This window comes from Oncorhynchus gorbuscha, linkage group LG12 (assembly GCF_021184085.1).
Source record: "Oncorhynchus gorbuscha isolate QuinsamMale2020 ecotype Even-year linkage group LG12, OgorEven_v1.0, whole genome shotgun sequence".
Lineage (NCBI taxonomy): Eukaryota > Metazoa > Chordata > Actinopteri > Salmoniformes > Salmonidae > Oncorhynchus > Oncorhynchus gorbuscha.
In genome coordinates, this window is record NC_060184.1 from 56191703 (window position 1) to 56215539 (window position 23837).

General features: G+C 43.9%; 1 protein-coding gene across 2 annotated transcripts in view; it reads left to right on the top strand.

Moving 5' to 3' along the window:
* odad2 (outer dynein arm docking complex subunit 2) overlaps window positions 1-23837 on the top strand; it is a 77480-nt gene that overhangs the window by 51285 nt on the left and 2358 nt on the right. For both annotated transcript variants that reach the window (XM_046292389.1, XM_046292388.1), the window contains exons 17-19: window positions 153-267; window positions 5175-5363; window positions 5627-5848. In XM_046292389.1, coding sequence (XP_046148345.1) covers window positions 153-267; window positions 5175-5363; window positions 5627-5848 — 526 coding nt within the window. The remainder of the gene's footprint in view (window positions 1-152; window positions 268-5174; window positions 5364-5626; window positions 5849-23837) is intronic.

Consider the following 23837-nt stretch of genomic DNA (forward strand, 5'->3'; position numbering starts at 1 on the left):
CACTTTACATGTTGTATTTATATTTTTGTTCAGAGTATATCACACTGACTGTGCCCACTGTAATATCACTCTCTATTATCTTTTTTATCTCTCTCAATCCTCTCTCTACTGCTCTCTATCTCCCTCTCTCTCTCTTCGCTCTTCCACTACAGGATCATTGACCGTCTGGATGGAGTGCGTCTGCTCTGGTCCTTGTTGAAAAACCCAAACCCAGATGTCCAGGCCAGTGCTGCATGGGCCATTTGTCCATGCATTGAAAATGCAAAGGTACAGTACACCTAAGAAAATGGCATTTATTTTTATTATTTTTATTATTCTCTAATGGCAACAATGCTTAACAACATGTAATACATATGTAATACATATTTACATAACATTGTAAATAACATTAAGTCTCAACCTTTCTGCAAAGGTTCTCATGATCTATTACAGGTTTATATGTGTATGTTTATCTTGGTTGTAAAATGTTCATCATGTTTATCTTGGTTGTAATATGTTCATAATGTTTATATCTTGGTTGTAATATGTTCATCATGTTTATCTTGGTTGTAATATGTTCATAATGTTTATATCTTGGTTGTAATATGTTCATCATGTTTATCTTGGTTGTAATATGTTCATCATGTTTATCATGGTTGTAATATGTTCATCATGTTTATATCTTGGTTGTAATATGTTCATCATGTTTATCATGGTTGTAATATGTTCATCATGTTTATATCTTGGTTGTAATATGTTCATCATGTTTATCATGGTTGTAATATGTTCATCATGTTTATATCTTGGTTGTAATATGTTCATCATGTTTATCTTGGTTGTAATATGTTCATCATGTTTATATCTTGGTTGTAATATGTTCATCATGTTTATCTTGGTTGTAATATGTTCATCATGTTTATATCTTGGTTGTAATATGTTCATCATGTTTATATCTTGGTTGTAATATGTTCATCATGTTTATATCTTGGTTGTAATATGTTCATCATGTTTATATCTTGGTTGTAATATGTTCATCATGTTTATATCTTGGTTGTAATATGTTCATCATGTTTATCTTGGTTGTAATATGTTCATCGTGTTTATCATGGTTGTAATATGTTCATCATGTTTATCATGGTTGTAATATGTTCATCATGTTTATCATGGTTGTAATATGTTCATCATGTTTATATCTTGGTTGTAATATGTTCATCATGTTTATCATGGTTGTAATATGTTCATCATGTTTATCTTGGTTGTAATATGTTCATCATGTTTATCGTGGTTGTAATATGTTCATCATGTTTATCGTGGTTGTAATATGTTCATCATGTTTATCGTGGTTGTAATATGTTCATCATGTTTATCGTGGTTGTAATATGTTCATCATGTTTATCTTGGTTGTAATATGTTCATCATGTTTATCGTGGTTGTAATATGTTCATCATGTTTATCGTGGTTGTAATATGTTCATCATGTTTATCGTGGTTGTAATATGTTCATCATGTTTATCTTGGTTGAATCCCTCTCTCACACTGTTCAGAAGCCTGTTTATGTCATCATGCAGGTCAGCCTCCTTAAGCCTCTCTCACCTTAAAGACAATCTGGTGTCGAGAGGTTGCTGCAAGGGTGACGTTGTGTCACTGGAGGCTTACATGAACCCTCCTCTAATACAAAGCAGAACACGCTGCTCTCTGTTGGTGAACTGGTGAACTGGGAAACAGGCAGCTGGCAGGCAGGCATGCAGGGAGAGACTTGGAGGAGTAATATCCTGTTCTGACTCCTCTGTTGAAAATCCTCAACATGCTCTGAGTTACAGAGTCATACAACCAGCCGCAGCTTCTTCTTACGAGCAGGGTGCCAGACAGACAGGCTGTGACCCCATTCTGCACATAAAGGCTGGGGTACATACTTCTACTGTCCAGTCCTCATGGCATAGGGCCTGCTGTATAGCATTCATATGCTGTCTGAATTCCAAATTGCACCCTATTCCCTATATAGTGCATTACTTTTGACCAGAGGGCCCATAGGGATCTAGTCGAAAGTAGTGCACTATGTAGGGAATAGGGTGCCATATGGGACTCAGAGTCTATTGCATTCATATAGCTATACCTCAGCCGTTCTATCTAAACCCCCCCCCCCCCCCCCTAATATTTCTGTCAGTGGGTTTGATTCCCAGGGTTGTTGTATCATTTTTCCAAAATACAAATGTAACATAGTTCTATTAGATTATAGCCAAGATGAACGTAAACAGCTTGTCAGTTGGACAATCTGTTGACGTTTATACAGATACATTGGGCCTAGCTCAGGCAGGTGTCTCAGTCAGGGTGAGGGGAGCTTTTCACTTGCTACAAGGAATTTTTCCGGACCAAGATTGTGACAAAAATGATCTATGGCAACCATATGGAAGAGGAGTGCCGACCGGCTGCAGCTTGAACACTAACAAAGTTTGACCATGTTTGTCTGGACTTTAGGGTGCCAATTTTTGTAGTGAATACATGAACATGCTCTTTGGTTGATTTCTGACACCGGGGCAATGACCGAAGCTAAATAGTGCGTTGGTTTTGCCTGTCGAGCGAGCGAGGGGAACCCGATACTGCTCGGTGCAGTAGTAGTTATATAGATAAAAGCCCCATGTGGTTTTAGTTAGCAGCTCCACAGTGGATTTATGAGAGGATCATGGTGTAAATGCAGCTGCTGGATGCTCCAGTCCTTACCTCTACTCCTACTCAGGCATATACAGACACATACAAGAACAGTACGCCCCACTTGTACCGGCCTGCCTGGCCAGCTCCCTCTGCGAGTAAAGCCCTAGTCATTATTGCAGTCAGCAGGGGCTTTGCAGTGAATCAGTCAATTAGCATTGTTCCCTCAATCAAGGAGGTAACCTGCCCTGCTGCTCATGTAATGAAGTGCATTATTAAGTTGCCTGGACACGGGCAACTTGCGATAACCTGGTTTATTTACCATTTACATAGTAGCCTATGGACGTAGGAGCCTGATTGCTTGCTTGCTGGAGAGGGTCAGGGCAAACTACTCTGCTGTGCCGCTTGGGCCAGCTTCCTTTCCCCCTCCCTCAGACAAGGCCAAATCACGCACACCGACCAGATAATGTGTTTTCTATTTCATTTCATCTTCGGGAAAAAGGGACAGCAGGATGGCCGGGGCCTTCCGTGTGTAGCTGTATAATGCTGTGGTTTCCAGGGATCTGGGGTTCTGTCCAGGCCATGAAAGGGATCCTCACTAGTCCGCCGCCGCAGCTGGTGACTTGAGAAGCGCTTCCTCTGTCGCTGGTGAGTCGCGGCATCATCAGTATTCCTGAGGAAAGGCTTCCTGTGCTGTGTGCGCTCTCTGTGCTGTGTAGAGGCGGAGCGGGGGGTCAGCTCCTGGCTCTGGCCCGGGCACACACACACTGCCCCTCCTCTGGCACCACATCTGAGGGGAGCAGAGAGAGACACACCACCGTGTTCCGTCTTGATCTCTGAGCCCTGGCCTGTCAGAGCTAGAAGGTTCCATTCAACACTCCTCACTGTGCAGTGTGCACAGCCACGATACCTGCTGTGGTAGTGTCCCATTGTCACTGCTTTGGTTGGATATGCCTGCACTCCTGTCCCTCGTTGAATAGGCCACTCACATTGAGGCTAGTGTGAGTGTGGTTAACCGGGCAGTTATTATTGCATTTATCTTTTATTTAACGAGGTGAGTCCCATTGAGATGCAAATCTCTTTTTACAAGTGGAGCCCTTGGCCTGGCACAACCACACACAACCCCCAAAGGGAGGGGGTTATGATTCATTACCTAGACAATCATGTCTACGTACAAAAAAACGAAGAAACAAGCTATATTAAATCCTCAATGTCCTAGATGGAGATATAATGTTGATGGATATTGAAATGGAGCATGCGTTGTGATGATTTGCACTCAGCCATCTCTAATTATACGCTTTCCATAATCTTGGTTTACTATTTTCATATTGCTGGAGAAAGGCTGGCAGTGGCTGTGTATGCCACCTTGATATATACCTCCTTTTGGTGCCGATTTTGTTGAGTTGTGATTTTAAAAGAGGCCCGGTCTGCCAAGCTTCATTGAAGGCTGCTTATGTGCCCACTCTCTTCCGCTGTGGTTCCTCAGAGAGCTTGGACGGCACAGCCCCATAAGTGGCTGAGAGTCCTGTGGTACCAGCTAGCCCACTGGTGCCATGCACTTAAACCAGTGTCTACGGTGCCAGCCTGGCCTGTATGGTCGGGGAAACACACCGACTCCTTCAGTTCCTCTGCACACTGATTCCGACACCTTTTTTTGGTCCTGTGTTCTGAACACTGTAACCTACATGGAGAGGTCATTAGATGGGCCTTCTGTTGGAGTAGTGTTCTGAACCATGTAACCTACATGGAGAGGTCATTAGATAGGCCTTATGTTGAAGTAGTGCTCTGAACAATGTAACCTACATGGAGAGGTCATTAGATGGGCCTTCTGTTGGAGTAGTGTTCTGAACCATGTAACCTACATGGAGAGGTCATTAGATAGGCCTTATGTTGAAGTAGTGCTCTGAACCATGTAACCTACATGGAGAGGTCATTAGATAGGCCTTATGTTGAAGTAGTGTTCTGAACCATGTAACCTACATGGAGAGGTCATTAGATAGGCCTTATGTTGAAGTAGTGTTCTGAACCATGTAGCCTACCTGGGGGTGTAGAAAGGGGAGTCCAAATAACTCCTCATCCAAATGGAACCTAACCATTAGATAGGTCTGCTGTAGAAGGATTAGTTTCCCTTGGCCCTTGTATTTCTTAGCAAGAAATCCCATCAATTTTGCCCTGTTGATTTCTGTAAATGGCTTTTTTACAACAAACGGACTATATCTCCCCTATGACATGCTTGATGAGGAATAGCTACTGGCACACCACACAGCCCATCCGTATTTACAATGGCCCTATCAGTAGAGTGGAAAGCAGGAGAGAGCCACGGCTACTCACCTTACCTCCGATTGGGCTGACTGGCACTGATGGGGTTTTGATTGTTGCTAAGGCTGATGAAAAGGCTTTTTCTTTTTCCTTAGCTTGTGTGTTTCTTTGGTTCTCTCTGCTCTGCTCAAATGCCCCTTGCTTCCCTCCCTGCCCATTACACAGTCTCCCTGCGCCACTTCATTTCACAGATTGAGAACACCAAGCTAATAAGAGGCTTTTTACTTTTAGGATTCAGGGGAAATGGTGCGCTCATTTGTCGGTGGATTGGAACTGATTGTTAATTTGCTGAAATCAACAAACAAAGAGGTACTGGCGAGCGTGTGTGCCGCCATAGCCAAAATAGCCAAAGACGAAGAGAATCTGGCAGTCATCACTGACCACGGGGTTGTACCGATGCTGGCCAAGCTGACAAACACAGTAAGTACACCTCAAAATACTTCTAATCCTACTCAATTAGCGTGTGTGTTTACTGGGAATCTTCAGTCCTGTTGTAAATGGACTGTCTATGATACCATCATCTCAGTTGTAATTTAAAAGTTCACTGTAGTGTTTGAAACAAACTCTATTGAGTAGTATGCATAGCCTAGGCCCTGGTCAAAAGTAGTGCACTATATAGGAAATAGGATGCCATTTGAGATGTAGCCATAGATGTCGGTTGTCCTATTTTCTCTGTTTTACAGACTGATGATAAGCTGCGTCGTCACCTGGCTGAGGCCATTGCCCGTTGCTGCATGTGGGGCAGTAACAGGGTGTTGTTTGGGGAGGCGGGGGCCGTGGCCCCCCTCGTCCGTTACCTGAAATCCAAGGACACCTCAGTCCACCAGGCCACAGCTCAGGCCCTTTTCCAGCTTTCCAAGGACCCCAACAACTGCATCACCATGCACGACAACGGAGTGGTCAAGGTATGTTCTTTGGCGCCTGATGTTTTCAATCACTTTTTAGCTCACAACCACTTGTCCATTCCATACCTAATGGTCAAGGTATGTTCAAGGTATGTTCATTAATATCTTTGCTCATGATCATTCACTTTAAAAAACAACAACACTCAAAATAATCTTGTGAAAAGAACACTTCATAAAACTTGTGGTTTTCGGACATGTGTGAAACATGCCAACAAATCACATGAAAAATGTCATGTGGGAAAAACGGATACGTGAGTCAAACACGTGGTTTATGGACACGTGTGATGGATTTTTCACATGTACATTTTTCACATGACTCAGACACGTGGTTTAGAGATTTGAATTTGAGATTTGAAGTGCGCCATATTGCTGAATGGTACCAAAAAATAACTAAGGATCATGGTGAAAGTGGCTGTAACTAGCAAAAGATCATGGTCGATGGAGTCGTTATCATCCTGCCTGAGAGAGTTAACCATGGAGTCTCCTAGTAGCCTGCAGTCCTGTGATTGATTAACTCACCACCTGGATTCGGTCTTATGAAGCAATTTTTTTTACATTGGATAAAAGTAGAGACTCAGAGCTACAAAATGGTATATCATACACTGCATTTTTGAGGAACAATGGGAAAGTAATTCTGCTTTGAAAAGTTGCTAAAGATTTAAACTCACTTTTGAGAAACTGGCCTTTGAATGTATCTAGTGAAGAGCTCTTCTTTGTCTACATCCATTCAGCACCGTACACACCCTCTTATGCTTTAGCCCCACCCATCTCGTTTCGCTTTCGGAGCGTTCTGAGAGCACACTTGACGCTCTGGCTGATGATTTGTTTACCTATGGATAACATGAAAATAACCTAACCAGTTCTGCTGGCAACAATTTCATTCCACTTTTTTTGCAGACGTTTCCTGACACCAGCCATATTCAATGCGTGCTGTACACTTTACATTACATTACATTTAAGTCATTTAGCAGACGCTCTTATCCAGAGCGACTTACAAATTGGTGCATTCACCTTATGACATCCAGTGGGACAGTCACTTAACAATAGTGCATCTAAAACTTAGGGGGGTGAGAGGGATTACTTATCCTATCCTAGGTATTCCTTAAAGAGGTGGGGTTTCAGGTGTCTCCGGAAGGTGGTGATTGACTCCGCTGTCCTGGCGTCGTGAGGGAGTTTGTTCCACCATTGGGGGGCCAGGGCAGCGAACAGTTTTGACTGGGCTGAGCGGGAGCTGTACTTCCTCAGTGGTAGGGAGGCGAGCAGGCCAGAGGTGGATGAACGCAGTGCCCTTGTTTGGGTGTAGGGCCTGATCAGAGCCTGGAGGTACTGAGGTGCCGTTCCCCTCACAGCTCCGTAGGCAAGCACCATGGTCTTGTAGCGGATGCGAGCTTCAACTGGAAGCCAGTGGAGAGAACGGAGGAGCGGGGTGACGTGAGAGAACTTGGGAAGGTTGAACACCAGACGGGCTGCGGCGTTCTGGATGAGTTGAAGGGGTTTAATGGCACAGGCAGGGAGCCCAGCCAACAGCGAGTTGCAGTAATCCAGACGGGAGATGACAAGTGCCTGGATTAGGACCTGCGCCGCTTCCTTTGTGAGGCAGGGTCGTACTCTGCGGATGTTGTAGAGCATGAACCTACAGGAACGGGCCACCGCCTTGATGTTGGTTGAGAACGACAGGGTGTTGTCCAGGATCACGCCAAGGTTCTTGGCGCTCTGGGAGGAGGACACAATGGAGTTGTCAACCGTGATGGCGAGATCATGGAACGGGCAGTCCTTCCCCGGGAGGAAGAGCAGCTCCGTCTTGCCGAGGTTCAGCTTGAGGTGGTGATCCGTCATCCACACTGATATGTCTGCCAGACATGCAGAGATGCGATTCGCCACCTGGTCATCAGAAGGGGGAAAGGAGAAGATTAATTGTGTGTCGTCTGCATAGCAATGATAAGAGAGACCATGTGAGGTTATGACAGAGCCAAGTGACTTGGTGTATAGCGAGAATAGGAGAGGGCCAAGAACAGAGCCCTGGGGGACACCAGTGGTGAGAGCGCGTGGTGAGGAGACAGATTCTCGCCACGCCACCTGGTAGGAGCGACCTGTCAGGTAGGACGCAATCCAAGCGTGGGCCGCGCCGGAGATGCCCAACTCGGAGAGGGTGGAGAGGAGGATCTGATGGTTCACAGTATCGAAGGCAGCCGACAGATCTAGAAGGATGAGAGCAGAGGAGAGAGAGTTAGCTTTAGCAGTGCAGAGCGCCTCCGTGATACAGAGGAGAGCAGTCTCAGTTGAATGACTAGTCTTGAAACCTGACTGATTTGGATCAAGAAGGTCATTCAGAGAGAGATAGCGGGAGAGCTGGCCAAGGACGGCACGTTCAAGAGTTTTGGAGAGAAAAGAAAGAAGGGATACTGGTCTGTAATTGTTGACATCGGAGGGATCGAGTGTAGGTTTTTTCAGAAGGGGTGCAACTCTCGCTCTCTTGAAGACGGAAGGGACGTAGCCAGCGGTCAGGGATGAGTTGATGAGCGAGGTGAGGTAAGGGAGAAGGTCTCCGGAAATGGTCTGGAGAAGAGAGGAGGGGATAGGGTCAAGCGGGCAGGTTGTTGGGCGGCCGGCCGTCACAAGACGCGAGATTTCATCTGGAGAGAGAGGGGAGAAAGAGGTCAGAGCACAGGGTAGGGCAGTGTGAGCAGAACCAGCGGTGTCGTTTGACTTAGCAAACGAGGATCGGATGTCGTCGACCTTCTTTTCAAAATGGTTGACGAAGTCATCTGCAGAGAGGGAGGAGGGGGCAGAGGATTCAGGAGGGAGGAGAAGGTGGCAAAGAGCTTCCTAGGGTTAGAGGCAGATGCTTGGAATTTAGAGTGGTAGAAAGTGGCTTTAGCAGCAGAGACAGAGGAGGAAAATGTAGAGAGGAGGGAGTGAAAGGATGCCAGGTCCGCAGGGAGGCGAGTTTTCCTCCATTTCCGCTCGGCTGCCCGGAGCCCTGTTCTGTGAGCTCGCAATGAGTCATCGAGCCACGGAGCGGGAGGGGAGGACCGAGCCGGCCTGGAGGATAGGGGACATAGAGAGTCAAGGGATGCAGAGAGGGAGGAGAGGAGGGTTGAGGAGGCAGAATCAGGAGATAGGTGGGAGAAGGTTTGAGCGGAGGGAAGAGATGATAGGATGGAAGAGGAGAGAGTAGCGGGGGAGAGAGAGCGAAGGTTGGGACGGCGCGATACCATCCGAGTAGGGGCAGTGTGGGAGGTGTTGGATGAGAGCGAGAGGGAAAAGGATACAAGGCAGTGGTCGGAGACTTGGAGGGGAGTTGCAATGAGGTTAGTGGAGGAACAGCATCTAGTAAAGATGAGGTCGAGCGTATTGCCTGCCTTGTGAGTAGGGGGGGAAGGTGAGAGGGTGAGGTCAAAAGAGGAGAGGAGTGGAAAGAAGGAGGCAGAGAGGAAAGAGTCAAAGGTAGACGTGGGGAGGTTAAAGTCGCCCAGAACTGTGAGAGGTGAGCCGTCCTCAGGAAAGGAGCTTATCAAGGCATCAAGCTCATTGATAAACTCTCCGAGGGAACCTGGAGGGCGATAAATGATAAGGATGTTAAGCTTGAAAGGGCTAGTAACTGTGACAGCATGGAATTCAAAGGAGGCGATAGACAGATGGGTAAGGGGAGAAAGAGAGAATGACCACTTGGGAGAGATGAGGATCCCGGTGCCACCACCCCGCTGACCAGACGCTCTCGGGGTGTGCGAGAACACGTGGGCGGACGAAGAGAGAGCAGTAGGAGTAGCAGTGTTGTCTGTGGTGATCCATGTTTCCGTCAGTGCCAAGAAGTCGAGGGACTGGAGGGAGGCATAGGCTGAGATGAACTCTGCCTTGTTGACCGCAGATTGGCAGTTCCAGAGGCTACCGGAGACCTGGAACTCCACGTGGGTCGTGCGCGCTGGGACCACCAGAGTAGGGTGGCCGCGGCCACGCGGTGAGGAGCGTTTGTATGGTCTGTGCAGAGAGGAGAGAACAGGGATAAACAGACACATAGTTGACAGGCTACAGAAGAGGCTACGCTAATGCAAAGGAGATTGGAATGACAAGTGGACTACACGTCTCGAATGTTCAGAAAGTTAAGCTACGTAGCAAGAATCTTATTGACTAAAATGATAAAATGATACAGTACTGCTGAAGTTGGCCAGCTGGCAGTGGGTGCGTTGTTGACACTACACTAATCAAGTCGTTCCGTTGAGTGTAATAGTTTCTGCAGTGTTGCTATTCGGGGGCTAGCTGGCTAGCTAGCAGTGTTGTTTACGTTACGTTGCGTTAAAAGAACGACAATAGCTGGCTAGCGAACCTAGAAAATCGCTCTAGACTACACAATTATCTTTGATACAAAGACGGCTATGTAGCTAGCTACGATCAAACAAATCAAACCGTTGTACTGTAATGAAATGAAGTGAAAATGTGATACTACCTGTGAATGCGACCGGGTAGTTGAGTTCTATACAGAAGACGTTGGCTAGCGTTGGCTAGCTAGCAGAGTCACCTACGTTAAGGACGACAAATAGCTGGCTAGCTAACCTCGGTAAATTAAGATAATCACTCTAAGACTACACACTCTAAACCTAAACAACACAATTATCTTGGATACGATGATACGAAGACAGCAAAGGCAGCTATGTAGCTAGCTAACACTACACTAATCAAGTCGTTCAGTTGAGTGTAATAGTTTCTCCAGTGCAGCTAATCAGTGGACGTTAGCTAGCTGGCTAGTGAAGACTACGTTAGGACGCCGAAATACGATAATTACGCAATTATCTTCGATACAAAGACGGCTATGTAGCTAGCCGTCTTTAGCTTAAGACATGTAGCTAGCTAGCTAGGTAAACAATGAACCTAGCTAGGTAACCAACGTGTAAGATCACACACGTCACGTAACATTAGCTAACGAGCCAGCCAGCTAACGTTAGCTAGTTAAACAACAATGAACATTGTGCCAAATCATGTCGTTACTACCCTGCATGAAAATGCTGGGGAGCTAACCAACCAGGTTCAATGTTAGCTTGCTAATATTAGGCTCTAACTAGAAAAGCAAACAACTCTGGGATAGAGTAATAACGTCAGCTAGGGAGCCAGCCAGCTAACGTTAGTTAGCTAACTAGCTTGAAATGAAAGCACTTTCTGGCAAAATTAGAAATGTGTAATATCTGAAAATGTAGCTAGCTAATGCTAGACTGTCTTACCTGTATACATCATCATGCATGATGGACGCCTCTCCCTGTCACGGATGTCATGCCACGGTTGCTAATAGCTTGAAGACGTAAACTGGAGACGGGTGTTTTCTCCATCTCTTTAGCAATCATACTCTAATTCCACTGATTTCAAAACGTGATCCTCCAGAAAGTGGAGAGCAACACTTATGCAGCTCCACTACACAATACTTTTTTTTTAAAGCCGCGTTCGACAGGATTACCAACACAGACTGCCCAGCTCAAATAGACAGAAGCCTTCTATATGGCAGACCAATCCAAACTCTGAATTCGGCATGTCGAGCCCACTCATTATCTCAGCCAATCATGTCTAGTTGGAAGGTTGACTTTTTCTGTGGCTTAACCAAAAAGGCTCGTAATTTAACAATTGTATTCGTATTTACAGATGGCATACAAGTTTATTATTAAGGCACATGAAATTTCACAAGTTCCAGAAGGCATTTCCGCCAAAAAACACATTTTGATTTTAAAAAACTAAAGAAATGTTAAAATGGCTCTCCTCTGAAGTCATGACTTGCGACATACGCCTAGTTTATTGAAACGGGTCACAAATGTAGTAGTCAGAATTAGTGATTCTAATGAAATAGAATCACTATTTAATTAAATATCTCGATTTATAGCAAACTTTAAAAAATAATTCACCGTGGGGATTGAATTTGATCATCATAAACGGCCATCTATTTTTTTTTTGGTTTGGCCCATCTGGTGACCGTAATTTACATAGGCTTTCTAGGACTTTTGATACAGCTAAGTTGCTATGCAGTAGCCGACCAGAAGAGCTTATGACTTCACCCTCCAGACCAGACACTGGGTGCCTGTAGTAAATCCATTAGCTGCTCCTCTCTGTCTGTCACTTGCTCCGTGCACACAGCTCGTTCTGCATGCGCTCTGTTCATGGCGCTCTTAGTCATTGAGTATCCATAGCAACAGCTACGCTCGGGCTGCTCTAATCAATGAAGAGACATGAGAGAGCAGTTAGCTGTTAGCTATTTTTCGTCACTCTAAACTCAACATAACTCAAGGAACATTATTATTTTCTGTGAAATAATATCTCCTGTCTCATATTTCACGAGGTTGGAAGCACTTCTGACTCCATGTTATGATCTTATTCAGATATAATTGTACTGCGCAGCAGAGCACACACAAATGGCTCAGCTTCAAAGTGTTAGTGATCAATTTAGTGATAACTGATCCCTACAAGTACCCTAATTATTGATGAAAAAACAGGCCCTACCCGGATGTATAATATCAGGGCCGTCAGGCTCGTGTTGGGTAGCAGAGCTCTAATGTGGTTTCCCAACATTTCACGTTTCACGTGTGCTTTTGCAACTGGCGGGATTAGTACCTGGGTCTCCCACGAGAGAAACCAACGTCATGATCATTCGACTAACTCTCATTTTAAAGTTGCAGTCTACTACACTTTCACATGTAATACCTACATATTTAAAGCAGTCCACCATAGTCCATGTGCCCAAGTATTCCAAGGTAACCTGTCTAAATGACTATTGCCCCGTAGCACTCACATCTGTAGGCTTGAAAGGCTGGTCACGGCTCACATCAACACCATCATCCCAAACACCCTGGACCCACTCCAATTTGCATACCGCCCCACAGATCCACAGTTAACGCAATCTCTATTGCATTCACACTGCCCTCTCACACCTGCACAAGAGGAACACCTACTGTATGTGAGATTGCTGTGCATTAACTACAGCTCATCATAAAACACCATAGTCCCCTCCAAGCTCATCCTTAAGTTGGGACTGAACACCTGCCTCTGCAACTGGAGTCTGGACTTCCTGAAGGGCCACCCCCAGGTGGGGAGGGTACAACACTGCCACATTGACCCTCAACACGATTCCCCTCAGAGGTGTGTGCTTAGTCCCCTCCTGTACTCCATGTTCAACTGCGACTTCAACACCATCATTACGTTTACTGACGATGACAATGAGACAGCCTATAGGGAGGAAGTCAGAGTCCTGGCAGTGTGGTGCCAGGACAACAACCTCAGCCTGACAAAGGAGCTAATCGTGGACTGTAGGAAATGGAGGGCCGAGCACGCCCCCATTTTATTTGTATTTTAAATCCGTCATTTTACTAGGTAAGTTGACTGAGAACACGTTCTAATTTGCAGCAACAACCTGGGGAATAGTTATAGGGGAGAGGAGGGGGATGAATGAGCCAATTGTAAACTGGGGATTATTAGGTGACCGTGATGGTTTGAGGGCCAGATTGGGAATTTAGTCAGGACACCGGGGTTAACACCCCTACTCTTACGATAAGTGCCATGGGGTCTTTAATGACCTCAGAGAGTCAGGACACCCGTTTAACGTCCCATCCGAAAGACGGCACCCTACACAGGGCAGTGTCCCCAATCACTGCCCTGGGGCATTGGGATATTTTTTTAGACCAGAGGAAAGAGTGCCTCCTACTGGCCCTCCAACACCACTTCCAGCAGCATCTGGTCTCCAATCCAGGAACTGACCAGGACCAACCCTGCTAAGCTTCAGAGCAAGCCAGCAGTGGTATGCAGGGTGGTATGCAGCTGGCCCATTCACATCGACAGGGCTGTAGCGGAGCTGGTCGAGAGCTTCAAGTTCCTCGGTGTCCACATCACTAACACAGTTGTGAAGAGGGCACAACAACGCCTCTTCCCCCTCAGGAGGCTGAACAAATGGCATGGGCCCTCAGATCCTCAAAAGTTATACAGGTGCATTATTGAGAGCATCTTGACTGGGTCCATCACCGCTTGGTATTGCAACTGCTTGGCATCCGACCGTAAGGCACTACAGAGGGTAGTGCGTACGGACGGCCCTGTACATCACTGGGACCATCGCTCCCTACCATCCAGGATCTCTATACCAGGCGGTGTCAGAAGAAGGCCCTAAAAATTGTCAACGACTCCAGTCGTAGACGGTTCTCTCTGCTACCGCACGGAAAGCGGTACCGATTCACCAAGTCTGGAACCAACAGGACCCTGAACCGTTTCTACCCCCAAGCCATAAGACTGCTAAATAGTTAGTCCAGCTAGCTATTTGGTTTACTATTTAAATATATGCATTTGACTCATCACATATTCAGCTGCTACTGTTTATTATCTGATTCTGTTTCCTAGTCACTTTATTCCTACGTATATGTACATACAGTATCTACCTCACTTACCCCATACCCCTGCACATCGACTCAGTACTGGTACCCCATGTATATAGCTAAGTTTTCTTATTTTATTATTACTTTTATTACGTTATTACATTTCTATTATTTCTCTATTTTCTCGCTCTCTGCATTGTTAGGACGGGACCATAATCATGGTCATAATCATAATCTGTTAGTCTACACCTGTTGTTTACGACACGTGACAAACAAAATGTTATTGATTTGATTCAGAACATTTATTGATTTTCTCAGGATTTGCTTGTGACTAGGGTGGGAAATCTATGTTTAAATGTCTTTGTTGGCCCGAGTATGGTTCCCAATCAGAGGCAGCTGTCTATCGTTTTCTCTGATTGGGGATCATACTTAGGCAGCCCTTTTTCCCACCTTCTGTTGTGGGATCTTGTCTTTTTGTGTTGTATGTGTTGCACTCCTAGCTTTACGTTCATTGACTTGTTTATTGTTTTTGGTAGAGCATTTACAATGAAAGAAAATGTACACCTACCACGCTGCACCTTGGTCTTCATTTAACGACGGATGTAACATTGGTGTGATTAATCACGATTATCGCATATTCATAATTTGCTCAAATTGAGCTGTAATTTACGAGTTTTATATAGAAAGCATTTCAAGAATATTGCCGTTTTGATTTTGTCCAAAGCATCGGTTAGCAAAATCAGGAATATTGATAAACACTTTATTTAACCTCAAAGTCAACTTGTTTGGACATCGTGTTGTTGTTTTTAGCTGTATAGATTATGTATTTAGAATGTTTTCAATGTATTTTGAACGCTTTCAGACAATGTGATTGAAAAGAATAATGTTTTTTCACATGAAACTGCACATCTGATTTTCACATGGAAATGTTTTTAACATGTGAAACCTCAAATTCCACATGTGCAACAGCAATTCACATGGGAGGTGAAAACGTGTTTTTCTTCGCACATGTGAAAGGTGGTATTAACATGTGAACTCTAATACATGGGAGGTGAAAACGTGTTTTTCTTCTCACATGTGAAAGGTGGTATTAACATGTGAACTCTAATACATGTGAAAATATGGTTTCCATGTGAAATGTAAGCTCAATATGTGCTATTTCATGTGGAAATTCCTCAAACGTTCTCCTCACACCTTCATAGAATTTCTTTTCACTTATATTTATATAATTTATTTTTATTTTCAGCATTCTGTTAGTGCACATGAAGTTAGTTTTTGCAGTTTTAGTTGGTAATTTAACACAACACGTTTAATGAATGGGGCTTGGAGCCCCATCACTCTACTATATTTAAGCGATGTGTGAAAATACTGATAATAAACTTTGAAAACCTGTAACTATTTTCAGAGCCTTTGACCAAAGGAGCAGAAACAAAGGTAGTTTTATTCTCGTCCGAAACATGACTCCACATTCTAACTGTCATGGGAGTTCAGAAAAGCAAACAACTCAGTGTGTGCGAAGTGCCACTTCCCTTGTAAACCCTAGATGCCATTACAGAGCAAGTCAAAAGGGTGTGTATCTTGGGTAACTGTTGCTAAGAGTTGTCCCTGGACATGAGAGCAGAATGTGTCAGTGACATGTTTTAGGCCAAGGAACAGGGCCAAGGAGAACAACACTATGTTATGGTGGATATACTTTCAAACGGAAGCACTGCTTCACTGAGAAGAACATCTACTAAGTTAGAAGCAGTCTAAGCTACGCCGTTGCAGTCCCTTGGTTCTAATCCATAAGTGACTGAGAACAGTGAGTGTTTCATACAGAATAATAGTCTTTTATTATTTTCATTTTCCGATACTTTCCCAAATTGGTCGTGTTTATATTTATACGTGACTTTGAAGTAAAGATTTTATGTTTAGATTGAAACTGTATTTAATGTCATGTTGTAGAGAACGGCGTAATGCAATGTTTGGGGAAATGTTTTTAAATTTGTTTATCACATTACTTTCAGAAGGAGATTGTCACGTGAGAAATCTTTTGTGACCACATAGGGTTAACCTACTTTTTTTTCCAACAACAACTGCAATGTAAATTATGAAGGGGTTCTGCCATTGCAGCCAAATATTTTTTCCCATGTTCATTTAATGGTGTACTTTAGCTTGATCTACTGTCGCAGTATATGTGGTTCAACACTACCCATAATTGGTAGCTGGACTGAACATTGGGTGTTCCGAAAGAGTAATATCCAATTTTGCAAAAGTCATTAAGAAGAATGTTTTTTGTACTTCAAGCCAACACAAAAACCTGGACAGCTGTGTGTGTGTGTGTGTGTGTGTGTGTGTGTGTGTGTGTGTGTGTGTGTGTGTGTGTGTGTGTGTGTGTGTGTGTGTGTGTGTGTGTGTGTGTGTGTGTGTGTGCGTGCGCACCTCCATTCCCATTCCTACGTACGCATGTTTGCTTGTGAGTGTGTACGTATGTTCGTGCGTGCGCTTGTGTGTCTGCATGCCCTGCATACCACTCTTTTAATCAGTCTCTTTCTGTTTGCTCTTATTAATGTACCAGTGCAGAGTAAGTTGTTTCAACACAACTCCAAAATGTATTTTGGGATTATAAAGAGCTTAATTGCGAGGGGGAAAAAAGGCAGGTTACGTTACACCACTATTGCGTGTTTAATTTGTTCTTAATCTGAGCGGTGAATAGGAAACACACAGGCGGCTGCATTGTTTCAGTCTGACTGGGTTCATACTAACAGTCTGCTGATATATACCTGCCTGATCCCTAGACAACATTGCGAAACATTACGACGCAAGAGCCTGTCGGTAGTTAAACACTGAGAGAGGCATTGAGGCCTAGCTGTGTTATGTGCATCCTGCTTCTGATCTATGGATTGGTTTGACAGAGAATGTGTTCGAACAATATTTCCTGTTTTGTTTAATGGGTTTGAGAAGGGTTTATCAAGGAGCGATGCTTGGCTCTCTGTCGGTGTCATTTACGGCCCAGTGTAAAATGAAAGACTGCCTCTTGTGTTATTGCAACCGTATTTCAAAGTGTCTTTCTCTGCCATTGAAAAGCTCTCAAAACATGTACACCCGCAAGTTGCATAATGATTTTGTAGGATTTTCTCTCATTGCCCCTCTCTCCTAACATTCTGTTCAGTACTGTATGTAACCTTCCTCCCCAGCATTCTTAATGGTGTATAACTTAGTCCCCTAAGCTTAGCAGAGGAAATTAAGCATTGAAAAGAAAGTATTTTACACTGGAAAACACATTAGTGACCCGTCTGAGTTTTTTTTTCCACTTTTTTTTTTATGTCCCTCGGTCTTAAAAATATCCAAACGCCATTTCATTGCATCTCTTCAAATTTCAGAAACTGTATTAAAACCTTGTAATATTGCATGAAAAATATGAAAACATCTTTATATGAGCAGAATAAAAACCACAACATTTTTTTTACAGCGTGTTTGCCTTGGCGATTTCATTAGACATTCAAAATGTTTCACTTAGAGGTTTCGTGTCTGTCCCGTTTTTCAGAATGACTCAGTCTTGTGCTTTATGTCAATGTGTTATTGTGCTTTATGTCATTGTGTTATTGTGCTTTATGTCATGGTGTTGTCGTGTGTTTTGTCATTGTGTTGTCGTGTGTTTTGTCATTGAGTTGTCGTGTGTTTGGTCATTGTGTTGTCGTGTGTTTGGTCTTTGTGTTATCGTGTGTTTGGTAATTGTGTGTTTGTGTGTTTGGTCACTGTGTTATCGTGTGTTTTGTCATTGTGTTATTTATTGTGTTTTATCACAGTGTTATTGTGTGTTTTGTCATAGTGTTAGTGTGTGTTTTGTCATTGTGTTATTTATTGTGTTTTATCACAGTGTTATTGTGTGTTTTGTCATAGTGTTAGTGTGTGTTTTGTCATTGTGTTATTTATTGTGTTTTATCACAGTGTTATTGTGTGTTTTATCATAGTGTTAGTGTGTGTTTTGTCATTGTTATTTATTGTGTTTTATCACAGTGTTATTGTGTGTTTTGTCATAGTGTTAGTGTGTGTTTTATCATTGTGTTATTTATTGTGTTTTGTCATAGTGTTAGTGTGTGTTTTGTCATTGTGTTATTTATTGTGTTTTATCACAGTGTTATTGTGTGTTTTGTCATAGTGTTAGTGTGTGTTTTGTCATAGTGTTAGTGTGTGTTTTGTCATAGTGTTAATGTGTGTTTTGTCCTCCATTCCCTGGTTCTGTTGGGGAGCTCTGTGAACAAGCCTTGGAGGAGTTTTCAGGGGCTGCTAGCTTTCCCAGAGGAAGTGTCTACCAGAGCTAAGCAGAAAAGGCGCCAAGATGAATTGTCCTTCCTGTTTGAGTTGACATCTACACTTGGTATCTCACACTTTTATAAGGATGGTGCTTTATTTAGTCCTTTTACAAAATCAACACACCCTCCTCTTTGCTTTACATCGTTTCCAGAGGGCCGCAGATTGTTTGCTGAAACCGTAAATCCTTGTGAACAGCTTCAGCTAGCTTTCTGTATTAAAGGGGCTCTTTCATAAGACAAGCTTTGTGAGGTAAAATGATGTAAATTACAAAATGCGCGTGGTAGGTATTCCAGAGAATGGCCGTTGCCAGCTCCTAGCTCGTAAGTATTTTAGGCTTTAAATCTCAAAATTAGAAAAATGTTTGCACTGTTGTTGCCATGTATACTTAGTCTACTCTTTCGCTTTGCACTGTCGGTGTTTGTCTTCATTTTCTGTGCTCTACACGCTCAAACTGATCTAGTGAACAAGACATGGGAGAGAGGGAGGAGAATAAATAGAGGGAGGGAAGGAGTGAGAGTGAAAGAGAGAGTGAGAGCAGCAGTCAGAATTTCAAACACTGCACCATCTCAGAAGAAAGATTTCTGAAGTTTCCTCTTAGTCATGCTCTGTCTGTAACAGAATGTCAGGTTGTGGACTGGATGTGGTGTGCAGATGATACCGCTAGCATACACCACTGGTGCTGCTCCCTGCAGCTAGCTACTGTATGTATGAAATACCTAGTGTGTTATGTGTTAGGCCTGCCTGACGATATGACTCAAGCCTTTCTCTAAAGTCTGGTCTGGAAGGAGGAGGAATGTCCAGTTCCAGCAGCTCTCTCAGTTTGGACTTCCTCGTGTGTGTGTGTGTGTGTGTGTGTGTGTGTGTGTGTGTGTGTGTGTGTGTGTGTGTGTGTGTGTGTGTGTGTGTGTGTGTGTGTGTGTGTGTGTGTGTGTGTGTGTGTGTGTGTGTGTGTGTGTGTGTGTGAAACCATAGATTTAGAGAGAGTACAGTAAACTTTCCATGAGTCAAACCCCCCAAAATCATTGATATGAAGCTGGGTTTTTCTCTTCTGAGAAAGAGATGAGGGGAACACAGCTAAATGGTCCTGGCTCATTGGAGGCCATAGGGAACGTTGTTTACCTTGACTTCCCTTCCCCTCGACCCAGAGCTCAGCTCAGCTAAATGCAGCCTGTTTGTGTTGTTTGCCCATAGCATGGAAAGAGCAGGAGGCTGAACCAGGATGTTCGGTCCCAAATGGCACCCCATTCCCTAAATAGTGGACTCATTTTGCCTTTGGTCAAAATGTAATAGGGTGCCATTTGGGACGTATCCAAGGGAACGCTGGGCCAGGGGTCTGAGTCTGTAATGCCTGGTTGGTTGTTAGACCCAGGAGCTTTTCTAGGGGAATTTAGAGATCCTAACTCCTCAGGAAGCAGCAGCCCAACACCGGAGCACTTAACACTGGGACACCTCCATGTGTGATGGGAGGGGATGTGTGTGTTCGTGCATTGCACATGCTAATGCAACACTGTGCAGCAGGGCAGGCCTCCCCCTCCCCAGCTCAGCCTGAGAGCCAGAAAGCAGCCATGGGTGGCAGCGTGCTCTGCTCCTGCAGCTTCTCTTTTAGGAGGGCAGGACTCACAAGAGTCCCTCCTGAAGTTCGAAAAACCTCACTCTCCTGATTCGGTTCTCAAACGAGCGAGAGCAAGTGTTCATGTTACCATGGTTTGGGAATATTCTAACAAGTGGTGTATTATAGTCTTTGAGATCCCAGCTGGGGAGGAGGAAGAGAGAAAAAATGCAAAGAGACACGCTTATCTTAGCCCATAACTGTGCGCTTGGGGAGACCTTATTTGGCCTCGTCTGAATAACATGCTATGATGTTGGCAAAACGCTGCTTCTGGCACTTTGCAGGCATCCTCTCTTTTCACAAAAGAGACTTGTGTCTGAGCCAAGCTGCATGTTTTCTGGACCTTGTGTATATAACATTTGCGTTTCAGAGGTGTTTTGGATGCTATTTAAAAACCCGTATAAAAACCATATAAACTGATGTTACTACCACAGAAATACTAACTGATACACTGATGCATTGAAAGAGACCCGTATTCATAGGCCAACATCCATTTTTTGTATTTTTTCCAATGCAGGGAATGGACGTGGTATTATTTTCTCAGCTTTTTGAGGGTTGTCAATGTTCTCCCGGAGTGTGTCAGTTTGTGTGCTCACTGCTCATACACGGAGAGGAGATAGAAGCCTCGTCTTTCATCTGTTTTCCTTTCACTATTTATCTTTGAGCAGAACATTCTGGGAATGTCTTTCTCTCCGCTCTCTGGCACTGCGCTAGGCCGCTAGCTAACCACACAAATGTGCGACGCAGCCTTTTTAGTTTGCATGTAACACAGAAAGAGTCAGAGTTCAACCTCACACTGACATACATTATGAACACAATGATAGCATGGGAACAGAACAGAGACCTGTAAAGTCCTGTAATGTCCCGACCAGTGGTAAACTCACCGTCAGGGCCAAGGGCAGGCTGATTGAAATAGATGGAGATAAGAGTCAGTGAAGCATGATGTGAGGATCTATTAGATTACTTTCGAGGCATATGTTCACGTTAAAACACACTTACAAACACACACACACACACACGTGCACATGCAGCACATGGGGATTCGTGAAGCGTAGTCCTCATCCTGAGGTGTCCACACTTGCACCAGCGAATAGCTAGCTTTTCGTGCCGACTGGTAAGATGTTTCAGGAGGGCAGTCATGTGTGCTAGTAAGCCAGAGGTTCTGGGTCTGAGACGAATCAGGAGGAATTGGTACTCGCTGAGCAAGCAGCGTGACGTACTTTACAGGAGCGCGCGCAAACACACAGACACACACACACACAGACACACACACACACACATACACACACGCTCACACACACATACACGCACACACACACATGCACATACACACACACACTATTATATTAATGATACAGTACAAACCCCATTAAAGATCTCCATGGAGAATGCCCTGCATGTCAAAGACAGAAGAATCCAACCTGGTCTCAGAGCATTTCATATTATTCTGTACGTAAATCTGAAACACTTGATTTAATATGATATGTTACGTTTCGTATGGTACAGTTGAAGTCGAGGGTTTACATACACTTAGGCTGGATTCATTAAAAATTGTTTTTCAACCACTCCACAAATTTCTTGTTAACAAACTATCGTTTTGGCAAGTCGGTTGTGTCATGCACAAAGTAGATGTCCTAAGTCATTTTTCCAACAATTGTTTACAGAGATTATTTCACTTATAATTCACTGTATCACAATTCCAGTAGGTCAGAAGTTTACATACACTAAGTTGACTGTGCCTTTAATTTCAGAAAATTATGTCATGGCGTTAGAAGCTTCTGATAGGCTAATTGACATCATTTGAGTCAATTGGAGGTGTACCTGTGGCCTACCTTCCAACTCAGTGCCTCACATCATGGGAAAATCTAAATAAATCAGCCAAGACTTCAGAAAATAAATTGTAGACTTCCACAAGTCTGGATCATCCTTGGGAGCAATTTCCAAATGCCTGAAGGTACCACGTTCATCTGTACAAACAATAGTACGCAAGTATAAACACCATGGGACCACGCAGCCGTCATACCGCTCAGGAAGGAGACGCATTCTGTCTCCTAGAGATGAGCCTACTTTGGTGTGAAAAGTGCAAATCAATCTCAGAACAACAGTGAAGGACCTTGTGAAGATGCTGGAGGACAAAAGTATCTATATCCACAGTAAAACGAGTCCTATATCGACATAACCTGAATTGCCGCTCAGCAAGGAAGAGGCCACTGCTCCAAAATCGCCATAAAAAAGCCAGACTACAGTTTGCAACTGCATATGGGGACAAAGATTGTACTTTTTGGAGAAATGTCCTCTGGTCTTCCAAATGGACAATGACCCCAAGCATACTTTCAAAGTTGTGGCAAAATGGCTTAAGGACAATAAAGTCAAGATGTTGGAGTGGCCATCACAAAGCCCTGACCTCAATCCTTTTGAAGATTTGTGGGCAGAACTCAAAAAGCGTGCTGCGAGCAAGGAGGCCTACAAACCTGACTCAGTTACACCAGCTCTGTCAGGAGGAATGGGCCAAAATTCACCCAACTTATTGTGGGAAGCTTGTGGAAGGCTACTAGAAATGTTTTGACCCAAGTTAAACACTTTAAAGGCAATGCTACCAAATACTAATTGAGTGTATGTAAACTTCTGACCCACTGGGAATGTGATGAAATAAATAAAAGCTGAAATAAATAATTCTCTCTACTATTGTTCTGACATTTCCCATTCTTACTGACCTAAGACAGGGAATTTTTACTCGGATAATATATCAGAAATTGTGAAGAACTGAGTTTAAATGTATTTGGCTGAGGTGTATGTAAACTTCTGACTTCAACTGTATGTTTTAATTTGTGGATGTCCATCCATTTCGTATGATATCAAATCAAATCAAATTTTATTTGTCACATACACATGGTTAGCAGATGTTAATGCGAGTGTAGCGAAATGCTTGTGCTTCTAGTTCCGACAATGCAGTAATAACCAACAAGTAATTTAACTAACAATTCCAAAACTACTGTCTTATACACAGTGTAAGGGGATAGAAAATATGTAAATAAAGATATATGAATGAGTGATGGTACAGAGCAGCATAGGCAAGATACAGTAGATGTATTATACACTATATATACAAAAGTATGTAGACATCGCCTCAAATGAGTGGATTAAGGTATTTCAGCCACGCCTGTTGCTGACAGGTGTATAAAATTGAGCACACAGCCATGCAATCTCCATAGACAAACATTGGCATTAAATTGGCCTTACTGAAAACCTCAGTAACTTTCAATGTGGTACCGCCATAGGATGCCATCTTTCCAAGTCAGCACAAGAACTGTTCGTCGGGAGCTTCATGAAATGGGTTTTCATGGCTGCGCAGCCGCACACAAGCCTAAGATCCCCATGCACAATGCAAAACGTCGGCTCGAGTGGCGTAAAGCTCACCGCCATTGGACTCTGGAGCAGTGGAAACACGTTCTCTGGAGTGATGAATCACGCTTCACCATCTGGTTTGGCAGATGCCAGAAGAACGCAACCTTCCCCAATGCATAGTGCCAACTGTAAAGTTTGGTGGAGGAATAATGGTCTGGAGCTGTTTTATTAAAGCTTCAGCATACAATAACATTCTTGTTGATTCTGGGCTTCTAACCTTGTTGCAACAGTTTGGGGAAGGCCCTTTCCTGTTTCAGAATGACATTGCCCCTGTGTATAAAGCGAGGTCCATACAGAAATGGTTTACCAAGTCTGATGTGGAAGAACTTGACTGGCCTGCACAGAGCCC